General features: G+C 43.2%; 1 protein-coding gene across 1 annotated transcript in view; it reads right to left on the bottom strand.

Moving 5' to 3' along the window:
- The window catches only part of DNAH10 (dynein axonemal heavy chain 10), a 50063-nt gene that overhangs the window by 759 nt on the left and 24240 nt on the right, over positions 1-25064 (bottom strand). Inside the window, exons 44-77 of the mRNA XM_038152651.1 lie at positions 24081-24226; positions 23522-23674; positions 22970-23230; positions 22158-22330; positions 21718-21811; positions 20516-20683; positions 20037-20225; positions 19245-19416; positions 18178-18381; positions 17375-17455; positions 16782-16979; positions 16026-16187; positions 15316-15490; positions 14300-14481; positions 13960-14096; positions 12872-13089; positions 12310-12531; positions 11618-11765; positions 10524-10803; positions 9943-10172; positions 9067-9340; positions 8326-8430; positions 7703-7857; positions 6816-6970; positions 6410-6593; positions 5640-5840; positions 4319-4528; positions 3806-3901; positions 2991-3162; positions 2440-2571; positions 1840-2051; positions 1598-1765; positions 1207-1387; positions 42-187 (exon numbers count right to left, since the gene is read on the bottom strand). Coding sequence (XP_038008579.1) covers positions 42-187; positions 1207-1387; positions 1598-1765; positions 1840-2051; positions 2440-2571; positions 2991-3162; positions 3806-3901; positions 4319-4528; positions 5640-5840; positions 6410-6593; positions 6816-6970; positions 7703-7857; positions 8326-8430; positions 9067-9340; positions 9943-10172; positions 10524-10803; positions 11618-11765; positions 12310-12531; positions 12872-13089; positions 13960-14096; positions 14300-14481; positions 15316-15490; positions 16026-16187; positions 16782-16979; positions 17375-17455; positions 18178-18381; positions 19245-19416; positions 20037-20225; positions 20516-20683; positions 21718-21811; positions 22158-22330; positions 22970-23230; positions 23522-23674; positions 24081-24226 — 5984 coding nt within the window. The remainder of the gene's footprint in view (positions 1-41; positions 188-1206; positions 1388-1597; positions 1766-1839; positions 2052-2439; positions 2572-2990; positions 3163-3805; positions 3902-4318; positions 4529-5639; positions 5841-6409; positions 6594-6815; positions 6971-7702; positions 7858-8325; positions 8431-9066; positions 9341-9942; positions 10173-10523; positions 10804-11617; positions 11766-12309; positions 12532-12871; positions 13090-13959; positions 14097-14299; positions 14482-15315; positions 15491-16025; positions 16188-16781; positions 16980-17374; positions 17456-18177; positions 18382-19244; positions 19417-20036; positions 20226-20515; positions 20684-21717; positions 21812-22157; positions 22331-22969; positions 23231-23521; positions 23675-24080; positions 24227-25064) is intronic.

The raw sequence follows: 25064 nt of genomic DNA, 5'->3' as shown, positions 1-25064 counted from the left end.
GGAGCCGTGCCAGCAGAAGGAAGGGAATGGAGGAGCCTGACCTGCAGTCGGAGTCTGTGTGCTTCTATGGGGATGATCCTCAGGATGGGCAGCTCCACCACCGGGACACGGGGCTTGCTGGGGATGAGGCAGCCCTGCTCGATGTCCCAGTCTGCTCCTTCCAGGAACAGACCAGAAACATAGCAGCCTGTGAAGGCAGAAAATGCAACATTTGGGTAAACTGAGCTCCTAGAAAAGATGGAGGAGGTCTTTGAAGGTAAGTGTTCCTGCAGTCCCTCTTCTGGGCACTGCAGTGATCATCACAAACACTGCATTTCAAACTGCAGCTGCACAGGGTGCAGTTTTCTGAGAGCTTTGTTTTTATCATCCAGCTGTATTAGAAAATCAAATTAAACTGTCTCAGTTGCACTGCACATGATAAACAGTAGCAGGAATAAATGTGATTTGCTGCCCTCCTATTGCCCAAGTCCCAGAGAGCTTTGTAACTCCCCTGGGCCTGATCATTGGGTCACTGAGAGCAGATGAAGGGTTGGGACAATTGTTCCGGTACAAATACCAAGTACAGCACTTAGATTTTTAAAAAATGAGACTTTTTCCTTCCTCTGTTCCCAATCAGAACTGGTACTCAGAGCCTTGCTCAGCTGTTCCCTGTACCCAGCTTGTTATATTTAGTTATTAGAGCATTCTAGGCATAGAGCGCTCATAAAGAGATATTTACACAATAAACTATACTTTTTTTAGGTATTTTTTGCTTAAGTACATTTCAATACATTATTTGTGATGTAAATAGATCTTTACAAGCCTGCTGGAATTGGTAATGTAAGCATAAAGAAATCAGTGTGTCTATATATATTTTTTTAATTTATATGTACATATTGATACACACACACACTATATATATATATATATATATATATATATATATATATATATATATATAAAATATGTGTGTATGTATGTATAAGAAAGGGAGAGGGGTAAGTTAAGTCCCTGCCTGTGGGGAAGAGCATGCTTCATGCACACAGGAGCTCTGCAGAGACAGAACCCAGCTACTTCCCAGTTGGAAATCATGAGGACTGTGGAATGCAAACCCAGGGCAAATGCCTGCCAAGGTTTTACCAAAGTAATTTAATGTGCCAAGCAATTTCTTTCTCTCACCAATTAACTACTTAATTGTTTTTGCCAAACAGTTGTGAAAACACCTACCCTGAGCAGCCCCTTCAGTGATGTCTTCTGCTTTCCTGTACTTGGTTACCTCTGTGTAGAGGGTGGAGTGATCCAGGGGCCACCTGTTTTTCCTGCAGGTGGCTTGAACAAGAGCAGTCAGGTAGGACTCGGGAATGTGCAGGCCCGACAGCCACATCACCTCAGGCTCACCCTCGCTGATCTGCAACCAGAGACAGCGAGGGGCAGCACCCGGTACTCGCCCTGCGCTGCCTGGGGAGGAGCTGGGCTGAGGCTGCCTCGCATCCCCAGTCGTGCAGTGCTGGCACAAGTTCAAGAACTTACCTGAAGTGTTCACTGGCTTCTGCCCCAGCCTGCACAGCACACTGTGCAGGTTAACAAAACAAAAGGCTGGCTGGAGGCACTTGCTTACCCAGCTGCTGTACTGGTCATATCGAGCTCTGAAGAAAATAATCCAATTCCCAAGCGTTTTGAGAGTGTCAGGGGCCAGCCGCCGCCAGATGCCGGGAATCTGCCCATTGAAGAGAGCCTGAGCCACATCATCCAGCTCACTGCTCATTCCGACTTCCCCGGCCAAGGCCTGGAACAACGGTGAGGGTTCTGAGGGCAGGCAAGGCCCAGCTGGTCCCAGGGAGGTGCTGGGATTTTGCTTACACGTTGCAGCTCAGCCAAGGACTTTCCCATGCGAACGATGAGCTTATTGAAACGTTCCAGTTCCTGCAACAGCACCACAGTCGTAGGGGTGATGTTTACTCCATAGCCTTTACGTATGTGGTCAAGATCAAATACTTGAGGTAATTTGTTTTCTATATCCTTGGCAACATTTGCAATATATTCATCTCGACTAATTCCTGCGCCAGTTTCACCTGAAACCAAAAAATTCTGGTGAGACTAAATCTGTACGAAATAATCTGAGAGAAGACTGAGAGCTGAGTCACCTTTTGGCATCAGTCTCCCCCCCTGTTCTGCTCTGCCCTTGTCCCACAGCCCTGCATGTCCCCAGCTGTGCCTCCAGGCAGGTGTTGAGCTGCTCCCAGCCTGGGGGGCTCAGCCCTGCAGCAGCTTTGCTCCTGCTGTCCCGCTCCCTCTGCTCTGAGGCCAAACACGGCCCCCAATCACTCCCCACACACCGGGGCTGCTGTTCCTGTCCCCGATCGCTCCCCACACACCGGGGCTGCTGTTCCTGTCCCCAGGGCTCAGCACTCGCCCCTGGAGATTCCCTGTTCCCAAACCCAGTTCAGACAGGGCACGCACCAGTCTGGGGCTGCAGCTCGAGCAGGTGCACCCACATGTCCCGCACTGCGTGCGTGTAATAGCCGATCTCGGCGTTGGCGTGGAGGCCCAGCACCTCGGGGGAGTTGGAAAGTGGCAGAGCTTCTATGGCCTCTGGAAAACAACCACACGGGCTCTGGTTACCAGAACACCACAGCAATTTTGGTATTGCTCTGCTTGAATAAAAAATCAAATGCTAAACCTGGTGTTGGAGTAATGCACAGAATAAACACTTCTAAACACAGAGACTCCCCCACAGAAATATTAGATATCATTAGCAAAATTAACATGCTGTTTTACTGAGGTGTGTGGTTTGGGTTATTTTGGGGGTTTTTTTAAACACCCAAGGAGCTCAGTGACAAGCTCACATTCCAAAGGAGTGCTCCTGTAAAGCAGTGGATTGTGACACTGCACTCCATACAGCAGCAGTGCCTGCTGTTCTGTTCAACTTCTCACACCCTGCAGCGATGTATGGAGACAAGGTACACTGGAATCAGACCTCTTTATAATGTGGCAGGAGAGGCATTTCTTACCAACAAAGTCATCCTTTCCCTTCCCTGCTGGAATTTTGTAATCGACTGTGTCGCTTTTATAGAAATGGAACACCTGGAAGGTGTCAAACAGGAAATCCCCCAGGTACTCATCCATGTAGACTGTCAGGATGCGCCGGTCAAAGCTGTCGATCGCACGCCCGCCGTACATGACCTGGGAGTCAGACACATCAATGCTACAGTACTGCCTTTTGGAGCAGAAAATACAGTTTAAAAAATCACTGAAAGGTCAGAAATGCTCTTTGCTTTTACAGTGGCTGTGATGGATCCCAAGGACATCTCCAGTCCCCTCTCAGGGGAAGGACAGGAAGGAAATATTTGGCATTAGTTTGGAGAGAGCTGCTCTGGGCACTCCTCATCACCCATCTGGATGATTTGTGTGCAGTGGTGCCGTCCTGAAGCACCAGCTCGTGCTCAGCTGGGATCCAGTGCTGCAGAGTAACATTTTCCTGCAGGATTTCATGCTGCAGCAGCTGCCAGTGCAGTGCACCAGCTCTGAGAGCACACACTGGTACAGCTCCAGTGACACCCCGGTGCCAACAGCCCCGTGCTCTTCCAGCTCAGGTCCCAAGGGCTCTCAGAATTAATTAAGCACCATCGCTCCCTGTTGTGCAGGTGCTCACAGTGGCCCTAATTCCCTGAGACCGAGATCAAGGCCTTTGCTCAAGGCTACACTGGAGTTTCAAAGAAGAAATCTTTGGATTTAAAGCCAGGAAGGATTGCCAGCTTTACTTGATGCAGCCCATGCAGAAAGGAAACTTCATTTATCTGAATTGCTGTGGCATTGTAGCACTCACCTCCCCAATAAGATATTTGAGACTGCTCCAAGGGATTTGATCATCCTTTTGTTCAAAAGCTTTTGTCAAGTAGGTGTTAAGGATTTCCATGCACACCTAATGAATTTGTCGGAACATGTGAGATAAGAAGATTCATAAATCAGATATACATATTCATAGGGTTTATTTAATGTAGTATACATATTCATAGGGTTTATTTAATGTAGTTCTTGTTAGAAAATTGTTAGAAAACTAACAATTATTTCCTTCTGAAATAATTAAAATGTAAAGTATAAATCCTCTTAAGAAAAGAAACCCATGAGAGAGGCAATAAAAACATGAAAGATTGGGAATCTAATTTTTAGCATCCTAAATTGACATTATAGAAGATCAGGAGTCTACATGACTCCTCAGAAGCAGAAAATACTAAGCAAAATCTAATTGTGAGAAAGGTTAAAGCTGGAGGAATTCTGTGTTTTCAAAAGTAATCTGAGCTACTCAGGAATCTAAGAGCCATTGCAATTGTTTTCTTACCTGGAAATCAGATTCATTAAAATCATATGGTACATTCCAGCCAACCTTCCCAAACTTCCTTCTCTCCTGAACCACAGCATGGAAGAATGCCAAGACGTAGACTAAGGATTTAAAGGCAGGATGTGGGCACTCCTCTAGGGCTTCCTGGGGAATTTTGAAGTAGGTTGCTCTCATATTCAGTTTCAGGCCATTAGGTGGTTCTGTAACAACCTATCAAAATAATTAGGGAAGCCATCAAATACTGGATAACTTGAGGAAAATAAGTTGTAGATACATCACATTAAGTAAGCTATACAATGCAAGGTTGACATTTTAAGTTGTTTTCCAAATGCCTGTCAAATAGGGATTTTTTTCTTAAGTAAAGACATGAAACAGACCTTTTAAGTTTATCAAGGTAAACACACCTATGCAAAGAGAACTCTGTATTATTTTGGAATTAGTCATATTATTGGCAAGACATTAATATTTGAATTAATTAATAAATTGAATTAATTAATTAATACTGGAAGATCTAATTTACTGAAATACCAGTACTTTACACATTTTAATGTGCCCTACATCCCCACAGTAAGATGCTTTAACAACGTGGCTTTCCTGCTGATCAAAGTGCCAGAGCTGCTTCCTGGCAGCCTTTTCAAAGGGCTCTAAAACCTCACTGCTGCTGGCAAGACCCACAAAGGGCAGATCTGCAGCCTTGAAGGCACTCAGGCTCCCTTCCCACTGCAGGAGGAGAGGGAGAACAGCCCAGAGCTGCCACGGAGCCACTGCTTTCCACTCTGTGCAATGAAAGAAATGTTTACAGGACAGGGCACCACAGCAGCAGCATAAAGCAGCCACAGAAAAGAACATTAGGGCAGAATCATGGCCTGTGCCTTCAAAATAATCAGCTCAGCCTTTAGTGATAAACACTGCAGCCTGAAGTAGCAGCTGGAAACCATTATCCACTTCCAACATCTGCTCCACTGGCACTGCCAGCCTGGCACTGCCCTGGTTCTGCACTGCAGCATCAGGCTGACAGGGCTATTTCTGTCTCCAGGTACTCCTCACTTGTGGCAGCATTTAAATCTAAAGACCATTTGTCTCCAGGTTTACTCACAAACCTCTGCTTTGAAATAACTGCTCAACAGTTTTCACCCAAAGGAAACACACCAGGAAAATAAACAGGACGATGATGAAAAAAGGATTTGGCTTAAATAAAGACAAAAAGCGAGTTCACAAGCCTGGGCCAGTGTGCTGCATTCAGGTCAGGCTCCTCCCAGAGCCAGCCTGTTGTGCTGAGCACCAGTGCCAGGACATGCCCTCCTGGCTGGGGTTTTCCCACCTTTAAGGCCTTCTGCAGGATTCCAATTGGGAAGCCTTCAGTGGGGTCAGTCGTCAGCCAGAGGCGAAAGTCTTCGTGAGGATCTGTGATTTTCTCCACAGCCTTTTCCAGATGGATGAGCCACTTCACCAAAAGGTGACAGTTCTGCAACATGAGCCAGTGTCCATGAACCACTGCTTCCTCCAGCAACTGCAAAGCGATCTGAGGACAGAGGGAGAACCACCTGTAAGTCTCCCTTCACCCTGAGAACAAACTGCCTCTGATGGGCTCGTGCACTGGGTTTTCCTGCTAGGAAAGTAGTGGCCTAAGTGAGTCTGACAGGAGTTCTTCCACTGACTGAAATCACTGCAAATTCAATCGGTTGTTAAGCCCTGGGCATCCTGCCTTAGTGTCCATAGCAAAAAGAAAAGTCACAGGAAAGGCAGGAGAAGCATCAGAACTTTCTGGTAGCAAACACTGTAACTTTCAACCACCTCATGTCCATACACAGCAACGTCTTCTCATCTCTGCTTTTTAACAGCTGAAAAATCTGATTCTGAATCTACCCTCCCCCAAACCAGCACAGCAGCCAGTCAGCCAAATGGCCCCTTTCATGTTCAGTAAAATGTGATTCCCAAGGTGACAAATCTGTGTCAGAACCATGAGTTACTCCTTTTCAAATGGAGCAGACCTATGGAAAGGAAATTTGATGGGTCCCAGAGCATTAGGAGCGTGGCTTGCAATTCCCACCCGCTGCACACAGCACATCCCCACCCTCCCATCACAGTTACCTCTTCTTGGCCTTGTCCCATGGCCAGGAATTTGAGTCTATCTGCTTTAAATTCTGTTCTCTCAGCCAGTTTCATGAGGTCACTGACAGGATCAGAGCCAGGACTCAGGATAAAAACCACAGGAGAGAAAGGGCTGCTCTGCTGCAGGATGGCATCGAAGCTGATCACGGGGGGCTGCACGTACCTGGCACAGGGAAAGCCCAGAGATTTGGCTGATTGCACAGAGCAGCCGCACGCGCGGACAGAGCCTTGCACACCAAGGGCAACGCTCAGCACGGCCTGCACACGGAAACTGTTCACACACAACCCCTGCTCTGCTCTTCAGGCAAATGGCAGAACATTGACAAGGCTGATGACAGCTGCAGCTCTGTGTGAGAGCTGGGGATCTGAGGGGACGGGGACTCACGTCTCGCCCATTGTCACTGTCACGTAGTCCATCACCGCCCGGTACATCCGGTCCACCCGGAAACACCGCAGCAGGAGAAGCTTCTGGAAGTCTGTGACATTGCCCTCATAGTGCATGGGCAATGGGATCTGCTCCAGAGCATCTGTGTCGTACCACTGGCAAGAAAAGACAGCACGCAAATGAACCCAGTGGCTCTGACAGGGAAATTACTAGTCAAGAGAAAATCAATTTGATGAATGAGGGGCCAAGAGACAAAAATCAAAGAAAGTCAATCAGCTGCAAATAAATATTAAAAGTTCAGGTGAATGTGAAAAATCCAACTTTTTCAGTATGAAGTATTCAAGTCCAAAAACACATTTGTACTTTGACTTTATGTCAATTAATTATCTTAAGATATAAAAAACAGCATCAAAAGCAAAAAGGTATTAACAGATTTCTTGCAGGAAGACTTCTTATAAAGCAGGAAGACATGGAATGAAGCTGAAGAAGGAACAAAGGAAATCTGTGTTTGTCAATAGCCTATAGAATTCACTGCCACAAGAAGATCAAAGCACAATTTAGCAGTACAAAACCACTGCTGAAATGAACAGAAAGCTTCCACTGAATACAACATGGTAAATAATTCCTTTAAGGCATTTGACTGACAAATAAAAATTCTACAGTGTACCAGGGAAGGTATTTTGGTTTGTTTTTTAAATAATATAATCCTTAATTCTTCTGCAAATAAGCCAATCACTAACTGAGGTCAAGAAGCAAAGAAAGGCCTTGAGGGAAGAAGCCCACGGTGACATCTCCCCTGTGGAGTGCTGACACATTGCATCACTCTTGACCATTTAATGCCAGAAGAAAAACTAGGAGAGAAAACAGCATTGCAAAAAAGCACGTACATTTTTCCATACATCTGGATTGTCTTCCACATCATCTGGAAGAGATTCAAATTTCTCAGGAAATTGCTCAGACAGGCGAATTAGGTCCTCCCAGCCTTGATCTGGCAGCCAAGCAAAAGGTTTCTTTCGGGCACTCTTCTCCAGGGAAATATTGCCTAGGCACGTTCAGAAAGCAGATCAGTGTCCATGTCAGAAAGCCTCCAGTGCATGAGCACACAAACAGTCCCTCTGCACACAGCAACCAGGAGGAAATTTGTTCCTGGAAGCACTGTGAGATTAGCCTGGTCTGCTGAAGGAAAGATGGCATTTTACGAGTGCTTGCAAAAGCCAGAGTTTTATCCTTGCAAACACTTCTAAAATTATGTTTACACAGCCAGAAAATAACTAAAACATAGTCAGAAAATAACTACAGATGACTTTCCTCATGTAACATCCTAACAGTTAGCTAATGTGAAATAGAAATAGCAGGACCCCCAGTTTGTGTAACCCAACGCAGTGCAGCTCTCCTCAGAGGGACAGCTCCCCTTATGGAGGTGCTGGCTCCTAGTAAATAATTTCTTCAAAAGATCTTTTAGCTATTGCTATGTAGAGCTACATACTTTACACATAAATATTCACTTTACCTTTCAAAAAGAAATCAAATTCTTCTTGTGGAACTCGGCCTTCAGCCTGTTCTATCTTGACAGTCATATCAAAGGAGAACAGTAACTTGTGCTTCTCGAACAAGGCTACGTTAAAAGGACATTTTCAAAAATCAGCTGCCAAAGCTTGTGGAACTGGAGCAACCTTTCAATCCACATCCTTCATCTGCTGTGGGACTGATGGGATGCTCCACCCCTGCAAGTGCTCAAGGCCATTTTGGATGAGGCCCTCAGCAACCTGCTCCAGTGAGTGGCATCCCAGCCACGGCAGGGAATTGGAACCAAATGATTCCTAAGGTCCCTTTCAACCCAAACCATTCTGTGATTCCATGATCTGGTCACCCCACAAAGATCATTTGGTTGATAGTTGGCATTGATATTCCTGAAGGTCTTCTCCAGCCTGAACAATGCTATGATTCTATGATTGGGGGATCAAAGCTGGGCTTTGAGCCAGGCTTTAAGAGTCAATGCAGCCCCTGTGAGCAGCTCTATGGCCGCCTTTACCATTTGTAACTGTGTTAAGAAAAACATTTTGGCAAGAGTTACATGGGTAATGTGCAACGTTCTTCTAACAGAAACAGCAGGAAGGAAAGTGTGAACCAGGAAACCTGAACATCCCTGAGTTCCCTGCTTGGTAACCTGCCTCTTTAACATGAACCAGCTGAAGTCAGGGCTTCACCTCTCTTTGCACTACGCAGTCTCAGCCCCAGGGTAAGCACTAACCTGTGCAGCCGTAGTTGTAGGTGCTCAGAGTCAGTGTATCCATGATATTTTTTAACCTCTTAGGAAGAATAGGACTGGGCATGGATTTCCGAAGAGAGAATCCAAAAACCTCCAAGAAGGAGACCAGTGAGAACTGGTACATGATGTTGACAAATGCCAGTTCAGCCAGCACTGAGAAGAGAATGGCCCCTCTCTTGGCAGCTGGTCTGTAGCCATCTCGGAGGAGGTCGATATCTGCTGCAGTCGTCTCAGCCAGCTTCAGTTTCTCAATCACCTGGGCAGACAGGGCTGTTACACCCCTGTAACCACTGTGCTGATCCAGAGTGGATCTGTTGTACCACAGTAATCAGAGCTGCTCAGTGCCTGCCTCTCTGCGTGACTGTACAGAATCTGGGCAGCTAACTCAAAAGAAGTTGTACGAATTATAAAAATTAAGAGTTTGATAAAATTATTCCCACCCTGTATATTTATGAAAAGTCATGGCAAAGATTTACAAAAAATCATGGAAATAGTGTGGTAAGGGCCCTCTGGGAATCTTTAGTTCAACTTCTGCCCAAAGCTTGATTATAACCACCACTAGATCAGGTCCAGTGTGGCTTTGTCCTGTGGCCTGAAAACTCCCAGGATGGATTCTTTTGTCTTAGAACTGTAAACAAACATTAGTTTGGTCTTGTTAAGGACTTCCCTAAGGATAGGATTTAGTTCTCTGAACAATAAAATAGTGCCCAATACTGAAAGATGCAACACATTCATGAGAAAACTCCCAATTTCCTTTCAAACTATTTGCAAGCTTTGGGAGAAAAATGGAAGCACAATGAAAAAGGAACAATTATGTTCTGTCCATAGGTCCCCTTCCAAAAAGCCCAGAGCTGGTACCTCAGTAGCTTTGAATTTTGTGTCCTCCAAGGTTTGCACCAATTCCACATTGTCCAGCATGTTTCCTGTGGAAGTGGACAGTCCATGAAGGAGAGTGTCTTCCAGATTTTTCAGCAGGTTTTTGTTTTCACTTGTCTCCTGGATGAGACGTTCTCTCTGTTCCTCCAATTCCCTTCTTTCAAAACCCGTAATGACACTGAGCAGCTGATCCTCTAGGCCCTTGAGTGTAACTGCAGGTAAAACACATGGACAGAGCACAGAGTTTGTAAGCACAGGACAGTTTTTATGCAACTTTTTTAATCTCAAGCCTCTCACAAGACCACAGCAATGCAACAGAGTGATGTGGTTAATGACTGGGTATCTTGGTTCCACCAAAGCATCCTCACCTGACCAGTACAGGAAGAGATTTTTAGCTCAGTTGCAGATTAGAAGAGAGAAGTGAGAAGGACTTTCTATTAAATCAGATGCTGACTACAAGGAAGAGTATAAATTTTTTAGTTTCATTGAGACAATGACCCAGGCCCTAAATTTGCACAACAGCACAATCCCTACTTTGTTATCATATCCACACTTCAGCTTACCTGTATAATTGATAACAATAGCTCTGCCAAACACAGAGGGAGAATACTTTGGGTTTGCTAATTTGGTGTTCAGGTACATTTTAAAATTACTGTCATAGTCAACCTCTTTGTCCCCCAGCACAATGAATGCTCGCCCCTGTGCAACTTTGACATTCTTCTCTAAGACATTGTCTATCACAGGGTCGATGTATTCATCAACACTGTGCACCAGGAAAGGGGTTCCATACTTTATGGCCTGTTCTAGTTGTTTCAGGAAATCTGGGTCATTAAAGGAGGCCATCTGCAAGAGAACAATGGGAAAACATGAAAGGAGAACTGATATTCAATTTGCTGAACATTATTATTATTATTTTCCAGTAGCTGCCAACACTAATGAAGTTTGTTCTTTGCTGCTTTTTGTCTTTCCTCTCACAGATGATATAAAGTGCACTTGCACAAAACAGTAAAGGTGCTTTTTTTTCTGATTAGCTGAGAATAATTTCCATTTGGAAATCACCCTTTAAAGGTCTAGCTGTGTCTCTAAGTGTGTTTATTGTCCTACGTGGAAGTTCCATCCTGGAGCTGAGATTACCCACAATCTACACCAGCCTTTTGGTCAGACTCTTTCTGCATGTGCAGACAGGCTGAGAGGGCTGGGCTTGTTCATCCTGGAGTAGAGAAGGCTCCAAGGAGACTTTATAGCCTTTTCCAAAACCTAAAGGGGCTCCAAGAGAGATGGAGAGGGACTTTGGACAAGCACATTTAGCAATAAGACAAGGGGGGATGGCCTCAGACTGAAAGAGGCCAAGGTTAAATTACATATTAGGAAGGAATCCTTCCCTGTGAGGGTGCTGAGGCCCTGGCACAGGTTTCCAGAGAAGCTGTGGCTGCCCCATCCCTGGCAGTATGCAAAGCCAGGTTGGACAGGGCTTGGAGCACCCTGGGATAGTGGAAGGTGTCCCTGCCCATGGCCAGGGGTGGAACTAGAATGTCCTTCCCAGTCCAAACCATTCAATAACTCTGTGCTATATAACTGGTTCCCCATTCAAGGTGACAGATATTTATGCAGCTTTGAAAACAATCAGTAATGAGGTAAAACAATCTTCCATCTTTACCCTCAGGTCATTTTTTTCTTCCTTCTTCTTAATCCAATGTAGTGCCTGCTGCTGGGGGTCAATGCAGAGTGGGAAGCGGCTGGAATACGTTGTCAGGATGCCATTCTGGACAGACAGCTCGTCTGGAGGCAATCCTTCAGAAACCCACCTGGGAACAGAACGGACCAAAGACCAGCCTGGGATGAAAACTCAACGGGACATTTGTCAGCAAAGTGATGCAACTCACTGAGCACACAGTTAGACACACACACACACGGTGCATGTGGTTATGGGGACAGTGTCCCAGCTCAGACTGTGACTGCTACTCAAAGTACTGACTGTTGCCTTAGGTGAGCAACCCTGTGGCAGTTGATACATGGGCTACCTGGGCTTGGGTTTAATACCAAACCCAGTGAAGTCAATAAAAAGACACCTGCTGGGTAATGGAAATATATTTTATAGAGAACTCCTGATAAACTTCCTAGAAATGGCATTACACATGTCTAAGTTCAGTGAGGGTCCCTGGAGTGTTAAGTACAACAGGTTGTCACAACAAATGGCCCCTGTTAATCAGGACATGAAAGCAGAATTCTCTCTCTGGTACGGCTGTGCACCTCCACCCACAATGGCAATTCTGTGCTACAGATTCAGCTCCAGACTCCCACTTGATAAAGTCACATCCAGCAGTCCCTGGGTCTCCTGACTGGACATACCTGCTAACCTCCACCTCATCAGTCAGGAGGCTCTCTAACTTAAATGGATGGCTGACAGGAATTTCTCGGGACAAAATATCTTCTTGCCACATTCGATAGAGCATTTCATGACGGAACTCCCAGCTGAAGGCTCCCACATAGCACAGAAAGGCAGCAGCGAGCAGACAATCTCCAAGCAGCTTCACCTTCCGTATTTCTAATTCCTTGAATTCCTCTGTCCACCTGAAATAATTGTATGGGAGATTCTGTACCAGGAAGATGAGGTTAATGTGCAGGATTTCCTGCTACTTTAGATACAGGTTGACACAGACCTCCAAATTTAGAATCAGTTTTCTCTTGCTATTATGGGGGCCACAGACACTGAGTTGATCTGAACTTTCATCCATTAATCTCAGTTATTGGCCAAGAGCTAATGGATATTAGCTCAGAACAGATAATAGCCCTTCTCAGAAACAAACACCATAGAGAGCAACATTTTCAAAAATATCTCCACCTGACAGATTTGATCCCTGACACATGAACCTCTGGTGTCAAAAATTATCCTCTTTGGATCTAGACTCACCTCTCATTCTCAGATTTCAAGCCAGCAATGAGCTTGTCAGCAGCCTCTAATCTTCTCTGCATTATCTCTGCTTCTTCTTGTAACTTTTTGTTTTCTTTTAATGTCTGGTCTAATTTTTCCCCCAAAGCTTTAAGCTCCTCCTGAATGGCAGCCAGCTCTGCCTGTATCCTTTCCAGTTCCCGCTTACTTAATTCATAGTTCCGTTCTAGCCTGGCCACCTAGAGCACAATTTGAAGGAAACACAAGAGTGTCAGAGGACAGAAGGATTTTAGAGAGAAGTATGAAGTTCTCACATTTCTTTTGGTTGTATCATATTTTTCAAATTGTTCTGTTAATAAACAGTGTTAGCCAAAATAACTGACACTGTCACTCTCCTCTCCCCATCCCAAACACACATCATGGTCTGACTGCAGTTCCAAAGCAGAAAAATCCCCCAGTTCTGTGCCCACAGGAGTATTAAAGCACTGGGGGTCAGCAGGACTCTCATGCCCTGGCAAAAGGGGAGGTTTGTCTGCTTAATAACAACAATATTAAGGCTCCAAAAATAGTCAGACACATCATCTAGTGAATATACTTGCTCTGTACTCAGTTGTATAAAATAACCTTTTCTTGACAAAATTTTCCAGTGTCATCTGTCGGACATTAAATTTCCTTTGGTAACACAGCTGAATTTCCAGTCATCCTAGAAAAAGCTAACCAAAAGGTCTGTGCTTAAGGAACATGGATTTAGTGTACTACTGACCTCTGTTCTGTCCAAATGCCACAGGGTTTAAAGTTTGGTTTTAGTAAACAGCTCTAAACTGTGTTTTTCTGAGCACGTTAGATTACAAAATTCCAAGTGAACATGTTCCTCCCTCATCCCTCAAGCACTGGCATGGATGGCAACCCACAGCCCAGCATCCTGACACAACAAATACAGTGATTTATGACTGACAACCTGCCTCACTGCTACTACAGCAGCTCTCCTAAACACCATTTTTTAAGCACTTCAATAGGAAAAGTGGGCAGTCTATGAAATGGTCAAATATTATCTTTTCCATCAGGATCATGTTTCGACCTTCTCTGAGTTTGGTTCCAACACATTTTACCTTTTCTTCCTTTGGCTTGACTGTTTTAACTACATCACAGTAGGTCACCACTGCTTCAGCAAACTTTAACATTCCCAGTCCTGCTCTGCTGATCACTTCCATTTCAGCCCAGGTAGTATTAAGATTCTTTAAGAGAGCTAAATTGGCAAACACAAAAATATTGCAAGTGAGTTGAATAACTGTGAGCAAACCCTCAAAGAAAAAGCTTTTCCTATCAGCAGCACCAGCCAGTGCTGTGACAGACAATAGGAAATATTAGTCAGAATATTAAAGAGACTCTGTTGGCTGCTCCCATCAACAAGATCCTATCTTCACTGCAATACCCAGAACAGGAATTCACCTCTCATAGCTTTCACGTTGCTCCATGGAATTTCTCTAAAATCCGTCGTCAACAGAAGCCGCAGGAAATTTGTGTCAGCCATCATGGCTTTGGCATTCTTCCAGTTTTGTTCTTTGTAACCTCTCATTATAAGAATACAGTCCAGAACAACCTGCACCTGCTTTGGGGGTGTTGCAAAGGACCTGGAAAACAGGTGAGAGAGACAGTGGAGGTGAAAAAAGGAGACAAAGCACATGATGCCAGACATGGCACTGCCTGTTAAGAGAGGCATTGCAATACAGGAGCTTGTACATAAGACAAGCCCCAACAGTGAGAAAAACAACCCAAATCAGACAATAAATTATTAATTACTCAAAAGCTCAGAACCAATTCTTGTATTCAAACAATTTGATCCATTAAATACTAAATTATTTCAACAGTGGAAAGCTTAAAACACTGAGCCTTGATATTCTTTCCTAGGGCAGTGAAGCACCTGGAGAAAAATCCAGAGATCTATGAGAGAAAGGAAACTGAAGTGTGGCAGGGAAGGGAGAGCCATTGCTACTCTGGGGACAACTATTTCAGGGAGAGCCAAAGACTGGATGTGCCTTTATATCAATCCTTTAAAAAAGATGTATTATCAAAACACAGGGAGGAGTAAATTAGGCAGGGAAATAAATTTTCATGCTATGAAAGTATCCCTGAAAAATAACAGTTATGTGTTCCTATTAACACAGGAAAATAAGAGGAGGGATGAACAGGTTTGGACAGCCATTGTTCAGGCAAAAACCAGAGCAGGCTCTGGTGCATCAGACACAGGGCAGAGAATGATGGGGTAAACAACAAACAAAGGCCTGGAAGAAGTGTCTTAGGGCAAAGGCATGGGCTGGGAATCAGGGCATTCTGTTGTGCAGGCATCTGATGTCCTGACCTTCACAGGCAGGAGAGAAAGATGAGGCTAAGGCTCAGACCCAGCAAACAAGAGTCTCTCAGTGTATTTCCAAGAGTTTATGCTACTCTACATATAAATGAGTCACCTGAGCTCAGTAACTTCAGCCTTGTCAAGCTTCTCGACCTCCCTCTTGGCAGCTTCCATGATAGGCTTGATTTGATCCAGTGCTGCCTCAGCCTCTGCCTTCTCCACAGCAATAATTGCATTCTGCTCCTGTATCTCTATAGCTTTCTCTTCACCCATTTTCTTCTTCTCCTCAGCTAGAAATTGCAAAGACAGGACCATAAATGAGTCATTCAAGTTTGTATACAGAACAGATAGTAATTCACTAATAGAGATTTACTCTTTGCTGAAATTACCATCAAGTCAGAACCTCTGTGTTGCCAGCTTGCCTCTGGTTCCAGCTACATCACGAGGCTAGGAATAGTTATTGTTCAACACAACAGCATGCACAATCTCTTTTCCTCCATGTTTCCCTCTGATTTTCCTCTAATACTAAATGCCTGAATGCCTTTCTTGCTATTGCCTTTCCCACATTATGCCCCTACACCTTGGAAAGGAAGGACAAGGGCAGGCAAACGTTGAGTAAAGCATTGTGGGCCAAACGTGGAACAACGATGGCAATCTGGGCAAGGCAGGGGACCTGCTCTTCTGGGATGGCATGGGAGCATCAGAACAAGAAGGATACCTCAAGAAGCAGCTGGAGCTCTTCAAGGGTCTCCTAACCCAGCCTAACACAGATGATGTGAGCCCTGCTTAGCCTGTGGGACACTTGACTAGTTGTAAACTACCCACCTATTTCTGTGTTTAATTTAATGTCTCTTAACAAAGCCTCACAAGCAGCTGTTTTTTCTGTTAGTATAATCTTTTGCTCAGCAAGTTTCACATTCAGCTCAGCCAGCTGTACAGCAGCTTCCTTCAGTTTAACCAAGCCCCCATCCAGCCGTTTACATTGTGCTAGGTAGGAAAAAAACAGGGAGAAATGTCAGTGATTCACTGATCGTGTTCAAGCACACACCAACAATCTCACAAAGAGAAAATATCCTTAGAGGTGCACTGAGAGATTTTCCTTTCCTGAGCCAAAATGATGTTAAAGTCACTTGAGCTGACATGGTGGCCCCGTGCCACAAGGTATCTGTCACATTACACTGTTTGTGTTTTATCCTCTTCACCCATTCCAGTGCCACTGAAGTATGAGTGAGAATTGCTGCTTGAGGAAGAAAGTCAAAGTAAGGCCATGCTGGTATTTTATTTCAGCATGACTCTTCCCAAGCAGAGGAGTGTCTGGTTTGGACATACTGGCTCATGTTCATTCACAAAAGGATTTGAGGAGAGCCCATTGTTTGACAGAGTCTGAGCATTCATGTGCAGCCAGGATTTTGGGTCAATGTCAAAACACAGCCCCACAGCTGTGTGCCAGCACAGCATCTGAGATAGTACTAACACAGTTTTTGCATATTCTGGGTAATATGTGGGATTCTCACCAGAACTTTGGTTTTTAAAATATTTAAATCACTTATTAAAAAGGAGAAAACATCTACATAGCCTTACCTAAAATGAACTCATTTTTCTCATCCAGCAATTTTGCATAGGTATTGAGAAAATCAAGATAATTTTTTGGTGTGACATGATTTCTACGCCTCAGTTTCTCCAGAAATTTTTTGCTGAAATCCCCTACAGATTCATGCACCATGACTATGTGGTCAACCACTGACTGGAAGCTCTCTGGTGGGATCCGTGGGTTTTTTGCTAAAATTGGGCAGAAGAAATAAAAAATTGCAAAGATTTGTGGCTTTTTTCAGAATACACCAATTACCATCCCTCTTATGTACATCTAAGCCAGGCACAAAACAAGTCTGTTTCCTGGGGCAAAAAGCAAGGCCAGAAGGGGACCTCCTGGTAGTCAGCCCACATTGTCTGCAGAGTTTGGAACTTGAATTTCATCAATTTTAAAAATCTATTTGATTAAGAAACTACCATCCAGTGACATTTTTTGACTGGGTTTTTGCATTACCCATTTAGACTCAAGGTAACAAGCACAATGGGAAATGAACTTGTGAAATGTACAATAATTGCAAAGTAAAGAATATATTTCTTAGGCTATGCCAAGGGTGAACGGGTTGAAATACTGACACGTTACGTACCCAGAAAGGATTGTGCAACTGCACACAAGGCCTGGGCAGGCCAGGGCAAGAACCAGTCAATACCAGTGTTGTTGACAAGACCTTAAAAGACAGTGACAAGACAGTGTTACCTGAAAAATTCCTTTGTACAACTAACCCCTAATCAGATAGGCAATCCTCTAATTAACTTCATTTACACCAAGAATTTGCAAATTAGTCTTGACTATTTCTTAGTAACAGAATTTACCACAAAATCCATACCTTGATTTTGACAGTAAATAATGAGCTTTGCCCCTGTGTCCTGCTAACCCCACTGTACCATTCCTGAGGCTCTACGGGACACAGTCAAGAGCTGCAATAAGGTTTTGTAGGGCCTGGTTTAGCATCCCCACCTGGACCCATCTTTCACGAGTCTCTCCTCTTTCCCAGGACTCCTTTCAGCCACCTGCAGCATCTGCCAGGCTTTGGATACAAAAGATTTCTCTTCCCACCATCCTAGTTTCATGATTTAACACCACACTTTCTGCTGTAAATTACAGAAAAGATGCTGCAGACAAAGGTTGTGTGTTTCCAGTTCAGTGAGGATGACCAATTGATTTCTAGCTGTTCAGCTGGAAAATGAACTGATGTGATAAATGCTAATCAATATTGTTCACTGATACATGGTAATTAACTGGAAAAAAAACATGCAATGCAAACCCCTAATCATGAAACCTGCTCTGCTTAGTTTTAGCTGCCAGACTAAGTGTCCACTGGAGATTTTTGTCTTGCCTGTACATCTGTGTTTCACAGGGAAGGGACTAAGCAGTGTGTACAATTGATACCTGGGAAATTTCTGCACCACGTTCTCAGGTCCTCCCCAACTGGGGACATTCCCAGGACAATGTGAAGGTTGCTTGCACATTTGCTTACAAAATACTGCCAGATACTCTCTTTAGCTGGGCCCATGCCAGCTTTAGCAGCTTCTTCTCCAATCTGAGTTAGTATGGAGTCTTTTTCATCATCTGCATAAAGGGCTGGCACCATTCCTGTAACATAAGGACAGAAGAATGCTAGTGAGAACCACCAGTAAGAGGAAACCATATGGCTGGGGATAGGGCAGATGAGAAACCAATTTTAATCCTAGTTCTGCAAAAATGATTCTGAGTAGTTTTGAATGAACCAATTCATCTCCATAGCCCTCATGGAAAATAGGTCATACTTGGAATTTAGAGGAATAATTAATTCATTTTGTCTGGGCTTGAGCAACATATACAAAATGTCACAGGACTTTGCAAAGAAATCTTCATTAGTGTCTGTGAACCATCAGCTCACATTTTTGTTCTCTCAATCTTGTGGCAAATACTGCATAAGTAACCTAATGACAGAGCAGGGACAAGGAAAACTAGAGCAAGAAAAGGGATACAATAAACTCATCTGTTCTCATATCAGACTGTGGAGGAACTTCTATAGAGAGGGTGGTCACACAGTGCCAGCTGCTACTCATTTCCAGCTGCTTCCTTTGCCAGAAGATACCAAACCACATTTCAGGACATATACACATGAATATACATATGAACAGCTGCTGCAGTTCAGGTGAATGCTATTCAAAAGCCAATTGGACAACAGGTGGGTTTGTAGCCAAATGCAGCTGAAGTTTCCCTCGGTCTTAGGAGAAATCGGAGATTCCTGCAGCATCATCACCAGCATGAATGAGCCCAATAACCTCTCCAGACACAAGAATGGCTGTAAGAAGATTCCAGAAAGCTGTTATTAAGGCCGAGATCATTTCAGGTAGTACTGAAAAGTATAACTAACTAAAGCAGCAGAGGACACAGGGTGAACCAGAAATAGCTGTATCAAGGGCACAGTTGAGATTATGAGTCACAAGCAGAGAGGATGCCAGTAGCACCTGAAGTCAACATGTTGTTGATGAGTTCCAGGAAACTCTCTTGTGCCACATGGCCATCTGTAAACAAGAAGACCACTGACTTGTCATAAATACCCAGCTTCTCATACAAACTTTTCAAATCCTCTCGGAAATTGTTTTCTCCGTATCCTCGACTCAAGATGATCTCAAATACCTAAGGATGAAAACATACACTGAGAAGACACAGATGGACCCAAGACATGATGGCAACTCTGAATTTCACTTAGACTGAATCAAGGGGGTTGTTTTGGCCCCAGTCATCAGTAAATGTTTAAGTATCAATAAAATTGTGCATTTGTACAACCCTGCAGGCTTGCACTTTCAAAACTGCTTTGTGTTCATGCTCCTTTTTTGTTCTTTCCTTCCAAGCCTTTTTAAGTAAAATGCCTCTGAGAGGAACATTTCCTCTCTGAAATAATACAGTATCAATCACAACAAGGCTCCTCAAGCAGCACTGGAGTGCTGCTGTAACACATTTAAGCATCAACAGCAGTAGTTAGGGACAATTAGCTGTTCATCACCAAACCCATCCTTGTTTTCCTTCCCCAGTGCCAAAACCCAGATTCAGGCACTGACAGCTTCCTGCCCAGAGCACACACAGTCATCATCCTGGACTTCCTGGCAATCACCTCACCTGGGGGTTTCTCTCCACAGGGAAGAGCTGCCAGCCAGATCTTGTCTTGACTGACTGACTCACTCCCATCTCCAGTTTAATCCCAATCACAGTTGTACTTTCCTTGTCTTTTTTCCCAGCCAAGGCCCAGGGTCACTAACCTCACATCCAGCTGTGTGAGCAGCCAGTCTGGTCAGGGACTGCTTTCCTGAGCCTCCCACTCCGATGAGCAGGGCGTGCCCGCGGTCCATGCGGATGATGCGATGGATCCGGATTAAATGCTCCAGAGCATCATCAAAAAGAACCAGATTCATTTTAATATGGTACTCATTGTAGTCATCCAAAATTTCCTTCAGAGAAAGGTGAACAGAATGTTACTAGGAGACCAATGAAACAATTAATAACATTAAGAAAATAACCCGTTCAGCAGCATTATTCCTTTCCCATTCCTCAGGGAAAATGAACTATGTGAAAACACTGCTGACTCTGTAGCTGAGCCTCAGTTTTCATCACTGCAAACCCCAAATGGGCATTGAAGCACATAAAGTTCTGTGTGCACGCAGAAGAGAACAGATTTCCTGCAGTCTGAGGCAGGCTCCTGCCCGTTCCTCAGGCACAGTTCCCAGCTGATGCACTCTACCTTAAAGAGAGCCTTTGCTAATTCATAATCTTGGATGTCTTCATAAATACGAGGTTCTGCCTCATTCAGTGCTGTTCTAAAATCTCCAAAAAGAATGGGATCCCTCATGACGTGCTCCAAGTGATCAGCAAAGTGCTCTTCAACCAAGGTTTTTATATGGCCTTGTACCTTCAAGGACATGAAACAAGTCAGGCAACACAACAAAGCATTTCATTGTGAATCCAGTAATACTTAGAAAGGTGATTCTTGCTCAAACACTGATTTATTTCAAGGTGATACTTATGTCACTAGAAGATCCAAAGATTACAGCCCCCTTCTGTATTCTATGTATGATCTAAAATGAGCTAATAGGCAGCTCAAGAATGGTTCAAGCCAATCAACAGTACAACATCAAAACAAAAAGGGAGAAGCCTGTTAAATAAAACACCTTCTCATCTATTGATGTAAACAGTATATTAATAAACTTCCCTTTTCAGCATTCACAGATGTCTCACCAGAAAGATCCCTCACAAAGTTTCAAAGGCTGCATTAATATTCTGCATTGTAAAAATTGAGCTGGAGATGTATCTTTATATGTTAGAGGAGAAAGTTTTAACTAGAAAAATCTGAACCCTTCTTGGCCTACCTCTTTTTATCTAATCAACTTCCAAAGCAAAGCATGTTGCTTACAGATGAAGAGACTTTATCTCAATTTCTCTCCTAAATCTCAAGGTTTAAAATAGGCGTTGTTCTCTTTGTGTTTAAAGATATAATTTGAAGCATTTTCCAATTTTTACAACAGCCAGAACTGAATTCACTGTGTAAGAATTTGGCTTTTATCCTTTTTACTACTTGTTTGTACAATCAAATTCTGGTACAATCCTTCCTGAAGGAAAACATTGACTTGAAGTGATTTCCTGAGTTTTCTCCTGTACTTCTTTCACACTTTGTCACCTCTACTTCTGCCAATCAATTTTCCTGGACAGGCAAACCAAGTGATACTTTCCATTCCTTCAGTAGATCTGCTTTCTTAGTCTGCCCACATTGTTTTAGGAAAAAAGTCTTCCATGGGCCATGTTTTAAAATAATGAGCAACATTTTGCTTACACGAATCTGTAGTCAGACAGCAAGACCTCAGTCCAACACTTGGTCATGTTCCTGTTGCAAATTAATTGCCATAATAATAGTCAGTGACTACTAAAAAACTGAAAGAAATTACTCACCAATTCTTTGTCTGCTTCATTAATCAGCCTGTCATGGAAAACCCTCAGGCACTCATTTCTCCAAACTCTCACCATCTGGGTCACTGTGTGAAACCTGAAATAACATCAAAATACCAGACTGCACCAAATGAGCTGACACGATTCCTAAGGCCATATGGTTAATAACAAGGACCAAATTCTGGACTGACCCTTTTACTCTTCATTATTTGGTTCTTTTGCATTTTTACCTCTGGTATCTTTTACAAGAGAAACTAATGCATCAGTATTTGGCATTGAGAGGAAGATTGCAATTTAGGATGTTCTATTTCTCATTGTCGTTTAATGAAAAGGGACCAAATGTGACTGATTTCCTGTACCAAAATACCTCAATTTCATTCAGATTCATTAAAAAAAAAAAAAAATAGGTGTGGGACCACTAATGACAGTTTTTCTATTCTTACCTTTCTGCATCTGTAAGAACAAGTCCATTATAGACCCTGGAAAGATCCCGCAGGTTGAAAATGTAGTGGAATTTGGAAGGAGTAGGTGGCAGGTCAGTAACGATCATTTTATAAAGTTCCAAAGTACACTGAGTAATCTTGTCAGAGATGGCTGATATGGACTCATTAAAGTTCTGCAAACATGAGAAAGAAGAGGTCTTTTAATGAGACTGCCCAGACAGAATTCAATGCTATTAAACATAATCTGCTTTCCAGCTTTTAAACCTGTTTGGTTCAACAATTCTTTGTAGTATGAATATTCTACAGTTAAAAGTTTAGGGCAGGCTCCATCTTCACTCTGGAACCTTCTGAGTGCTCAAGATAACATCAAACTCAGTGACTGGAATTCCTACAAGATTTCTGTAGCAGAATAATTAAACTGCTCTTTTCTTATCTAATGTTGCAGATACCTTGCCAGTAATGCAGTCTGTTGCATTATATTACATTTTTCACACTCATTCAGGAAAGCATTTTCATATCTTAGTGCATTTGCTTAAAGGAACTGTAACCAAGTCATTCACACATTTCAACAGATGAAAAGCCCCAGGTTTATAAATTATATGCTAGCTTGAATGTTTACATATTACACAAGAACTTATCCAAACAATGTAAAATCCGCTGAGAAAGAGAAGAGGAAAAGAAAGTTTTGTGTGAGGGTCTAGGTGCAAAAAAAAAAGGTAACAAAGATTTCAGGTCTTGCAACAACACAGAAATAAATGTCTATTTAAAAATAATACACCAGTTGAGCAATCCTTTAAAAACAGTGAAATTACCGCAGTGTGGCCTTTCAGGATGGAGAAGTAGATCAATTTCAGTGATTGCTCAGAAGGAAAAGGGATGTTAAAAACACTGAAGAGTGAGGTGAATCGAGGGTCAACTTCATTCCGACCTCCTCCAGCTTTGCCCATGGCAGCAACAAAACCCAGGTCTCGAAGCTTTTTAACGTTCATCTCTTTGCCACGATCGTACATGAACCCTTTCTCTAGCAGCAGCTTCAGCAGGGCAATGGGCTGCTGTGTGCCATACTCATCAACCTGCAGGACACACAAGAGTCAGCAAACATCAAAGCACAGTACACCAGCTCACCAGTCACTGCTTGAAGTGTGGGAATGTTGGGTTCCATACTCAGGAGAACATTACAGGGACTAAGGGACACTCTGGAAAGCTCTGGCACTGATTGTGAACACTCAGCCCAATGTCTCCTCTGGGAAAAGTGCCTCTTCTCTGAGACAAACTAAATGCACGCTGGACTTGTGATTGCAGGGACCCTATCAGTACGACCCCAAATGTTTCTATACCACCTGGCAAAAATATTGACAGCTTACCCTTGGCATATTCATATCATCCATGAACACAAGGAGACGTTTTCCCATGGGAGGGCCAAAAGTGTCTTTAGTTCGTTTTTCTACGTTTGTCTCCAGGTTTCTCTGAATGTCCAAGGATGTTGTACGAGAAGAGAAGTTAATTACCAGCACCAGCTGCAAACAGGAGGAGATGATAAGAATGGATTCTAACCTGTTTTGTTGGGGTTTATTTCAACTAGAGCATTCAAAAATGATTTTTATATTAGCTGTCAGACATACAGGAAATGCTGCTCAGGTCCACTACTCACTTGAATTACATGTGACAAAGAAAAGTAAGCCCACCCTTAGCACTTTGACAATATATTTTTACTTTATATAATTGAGGCTGCACAAGGTAAAAGAGGACAAAACATCTTGAAGGATTTTCAAATCAGTCACACACTTTGGGTCTGGAGTGTGCAGACACTTTACCCTAGTCAATATTGCACCCCACAGACTCAGGCTTCACAATGCAAATTTTACACAAGGGCAAAGAATGAAAATGCAGCTTTACAAACAGGACAAAATGCCTCACACATACATTAAGGTCTTTGTCCAGATTGCTTAGGAAGTTCTGTGTAGTTGCTGTCTTAGATGTACCCGATTCACCTACAAGAACAACTGGGCGTTTCACTTTGACCATCTGTCCCAGTAACCAAGCAGTGCGTGTGGTATCCACTGTGGGCACTGAAAAAGAGCAGGAACACAATCCCTGGCTAAATGAAAATGCACTACAGCTGGGGGATTTAGATTTACAGAACAGTGCTGGAACACACTCTCAAGGTATTAACATGCAGTTGCACAAAAACATAATCTGAATTATAAATTCACTAACAATGCTGAAAGAAAATTTTAATTGCTTAACCATCTCTTCTCAGACTTTGTCATTGGGATCTTTTCTTCCATATATATAGACGAAAAAAGAAGTTATCTTTCATGTAGGAGGGCCATGGTTTGGTTAAGCTCCATTTAATCCCTATTTCAAGGATATAATCAGGATTTATTTGGATCATAAGCATTTTCCCAGAACTCTACAGAGATGAATTTTTTTCTGCATGAATTGCCTGCATTTGGAGCAACTTCAGAGATTATAAATTTATCTCTCATGTCAGTGAAGCTAACCTGTGCTTGCCAGAGTATCACTGTATATTGATGTGCCCAAATTTGTCCTTAACGATGAAAAGCACCATTAGGCAATGCTTCAAGTAACAACCAATAGCAGCCCTAAGAATGTAACTTTTATCTCCTGAATACTTGAACCCCAAGCTGATGTTTTCCTAGAATTTCAGGTAGAGCTGTGAATCTTCTGCTATTCCAGCTTTTGAAAGGCATTATTAGCTCCTAAAGAACCTTTATTGACTGAAACGTGCTTTCATCCTTTCCTCACTTTTTAATTACACAATGATGTAAACACCAATTTTATGACTGCTCAATGACTATGAAAAGAACTTTAAATAAACTGATTTGTGCCATCACAAGAAACTAAACCTGAGTAGATGACCTGCAGAACAGAAAAAGGATGTCT

This window comes from Motacilla alba, chromosome 15 (genome assembly GCF_015832195.1).
Source record: "Motacilla alba alba isolate MOTALB_02 chromosome 15, Motacilla_alba_V1.0_pri, whole genome shotgun sequence".
Lineage (NCBI taxonomy): Eukaryota > Metazoa > Chordata > Aves > Passeriformes > Motacillidae > Motacilla > Motacilla alba.
Note: the sequence above shows the minus strand (reverse complement) of the source record. Positions and strands in the feature narration are given on the sequence as shown.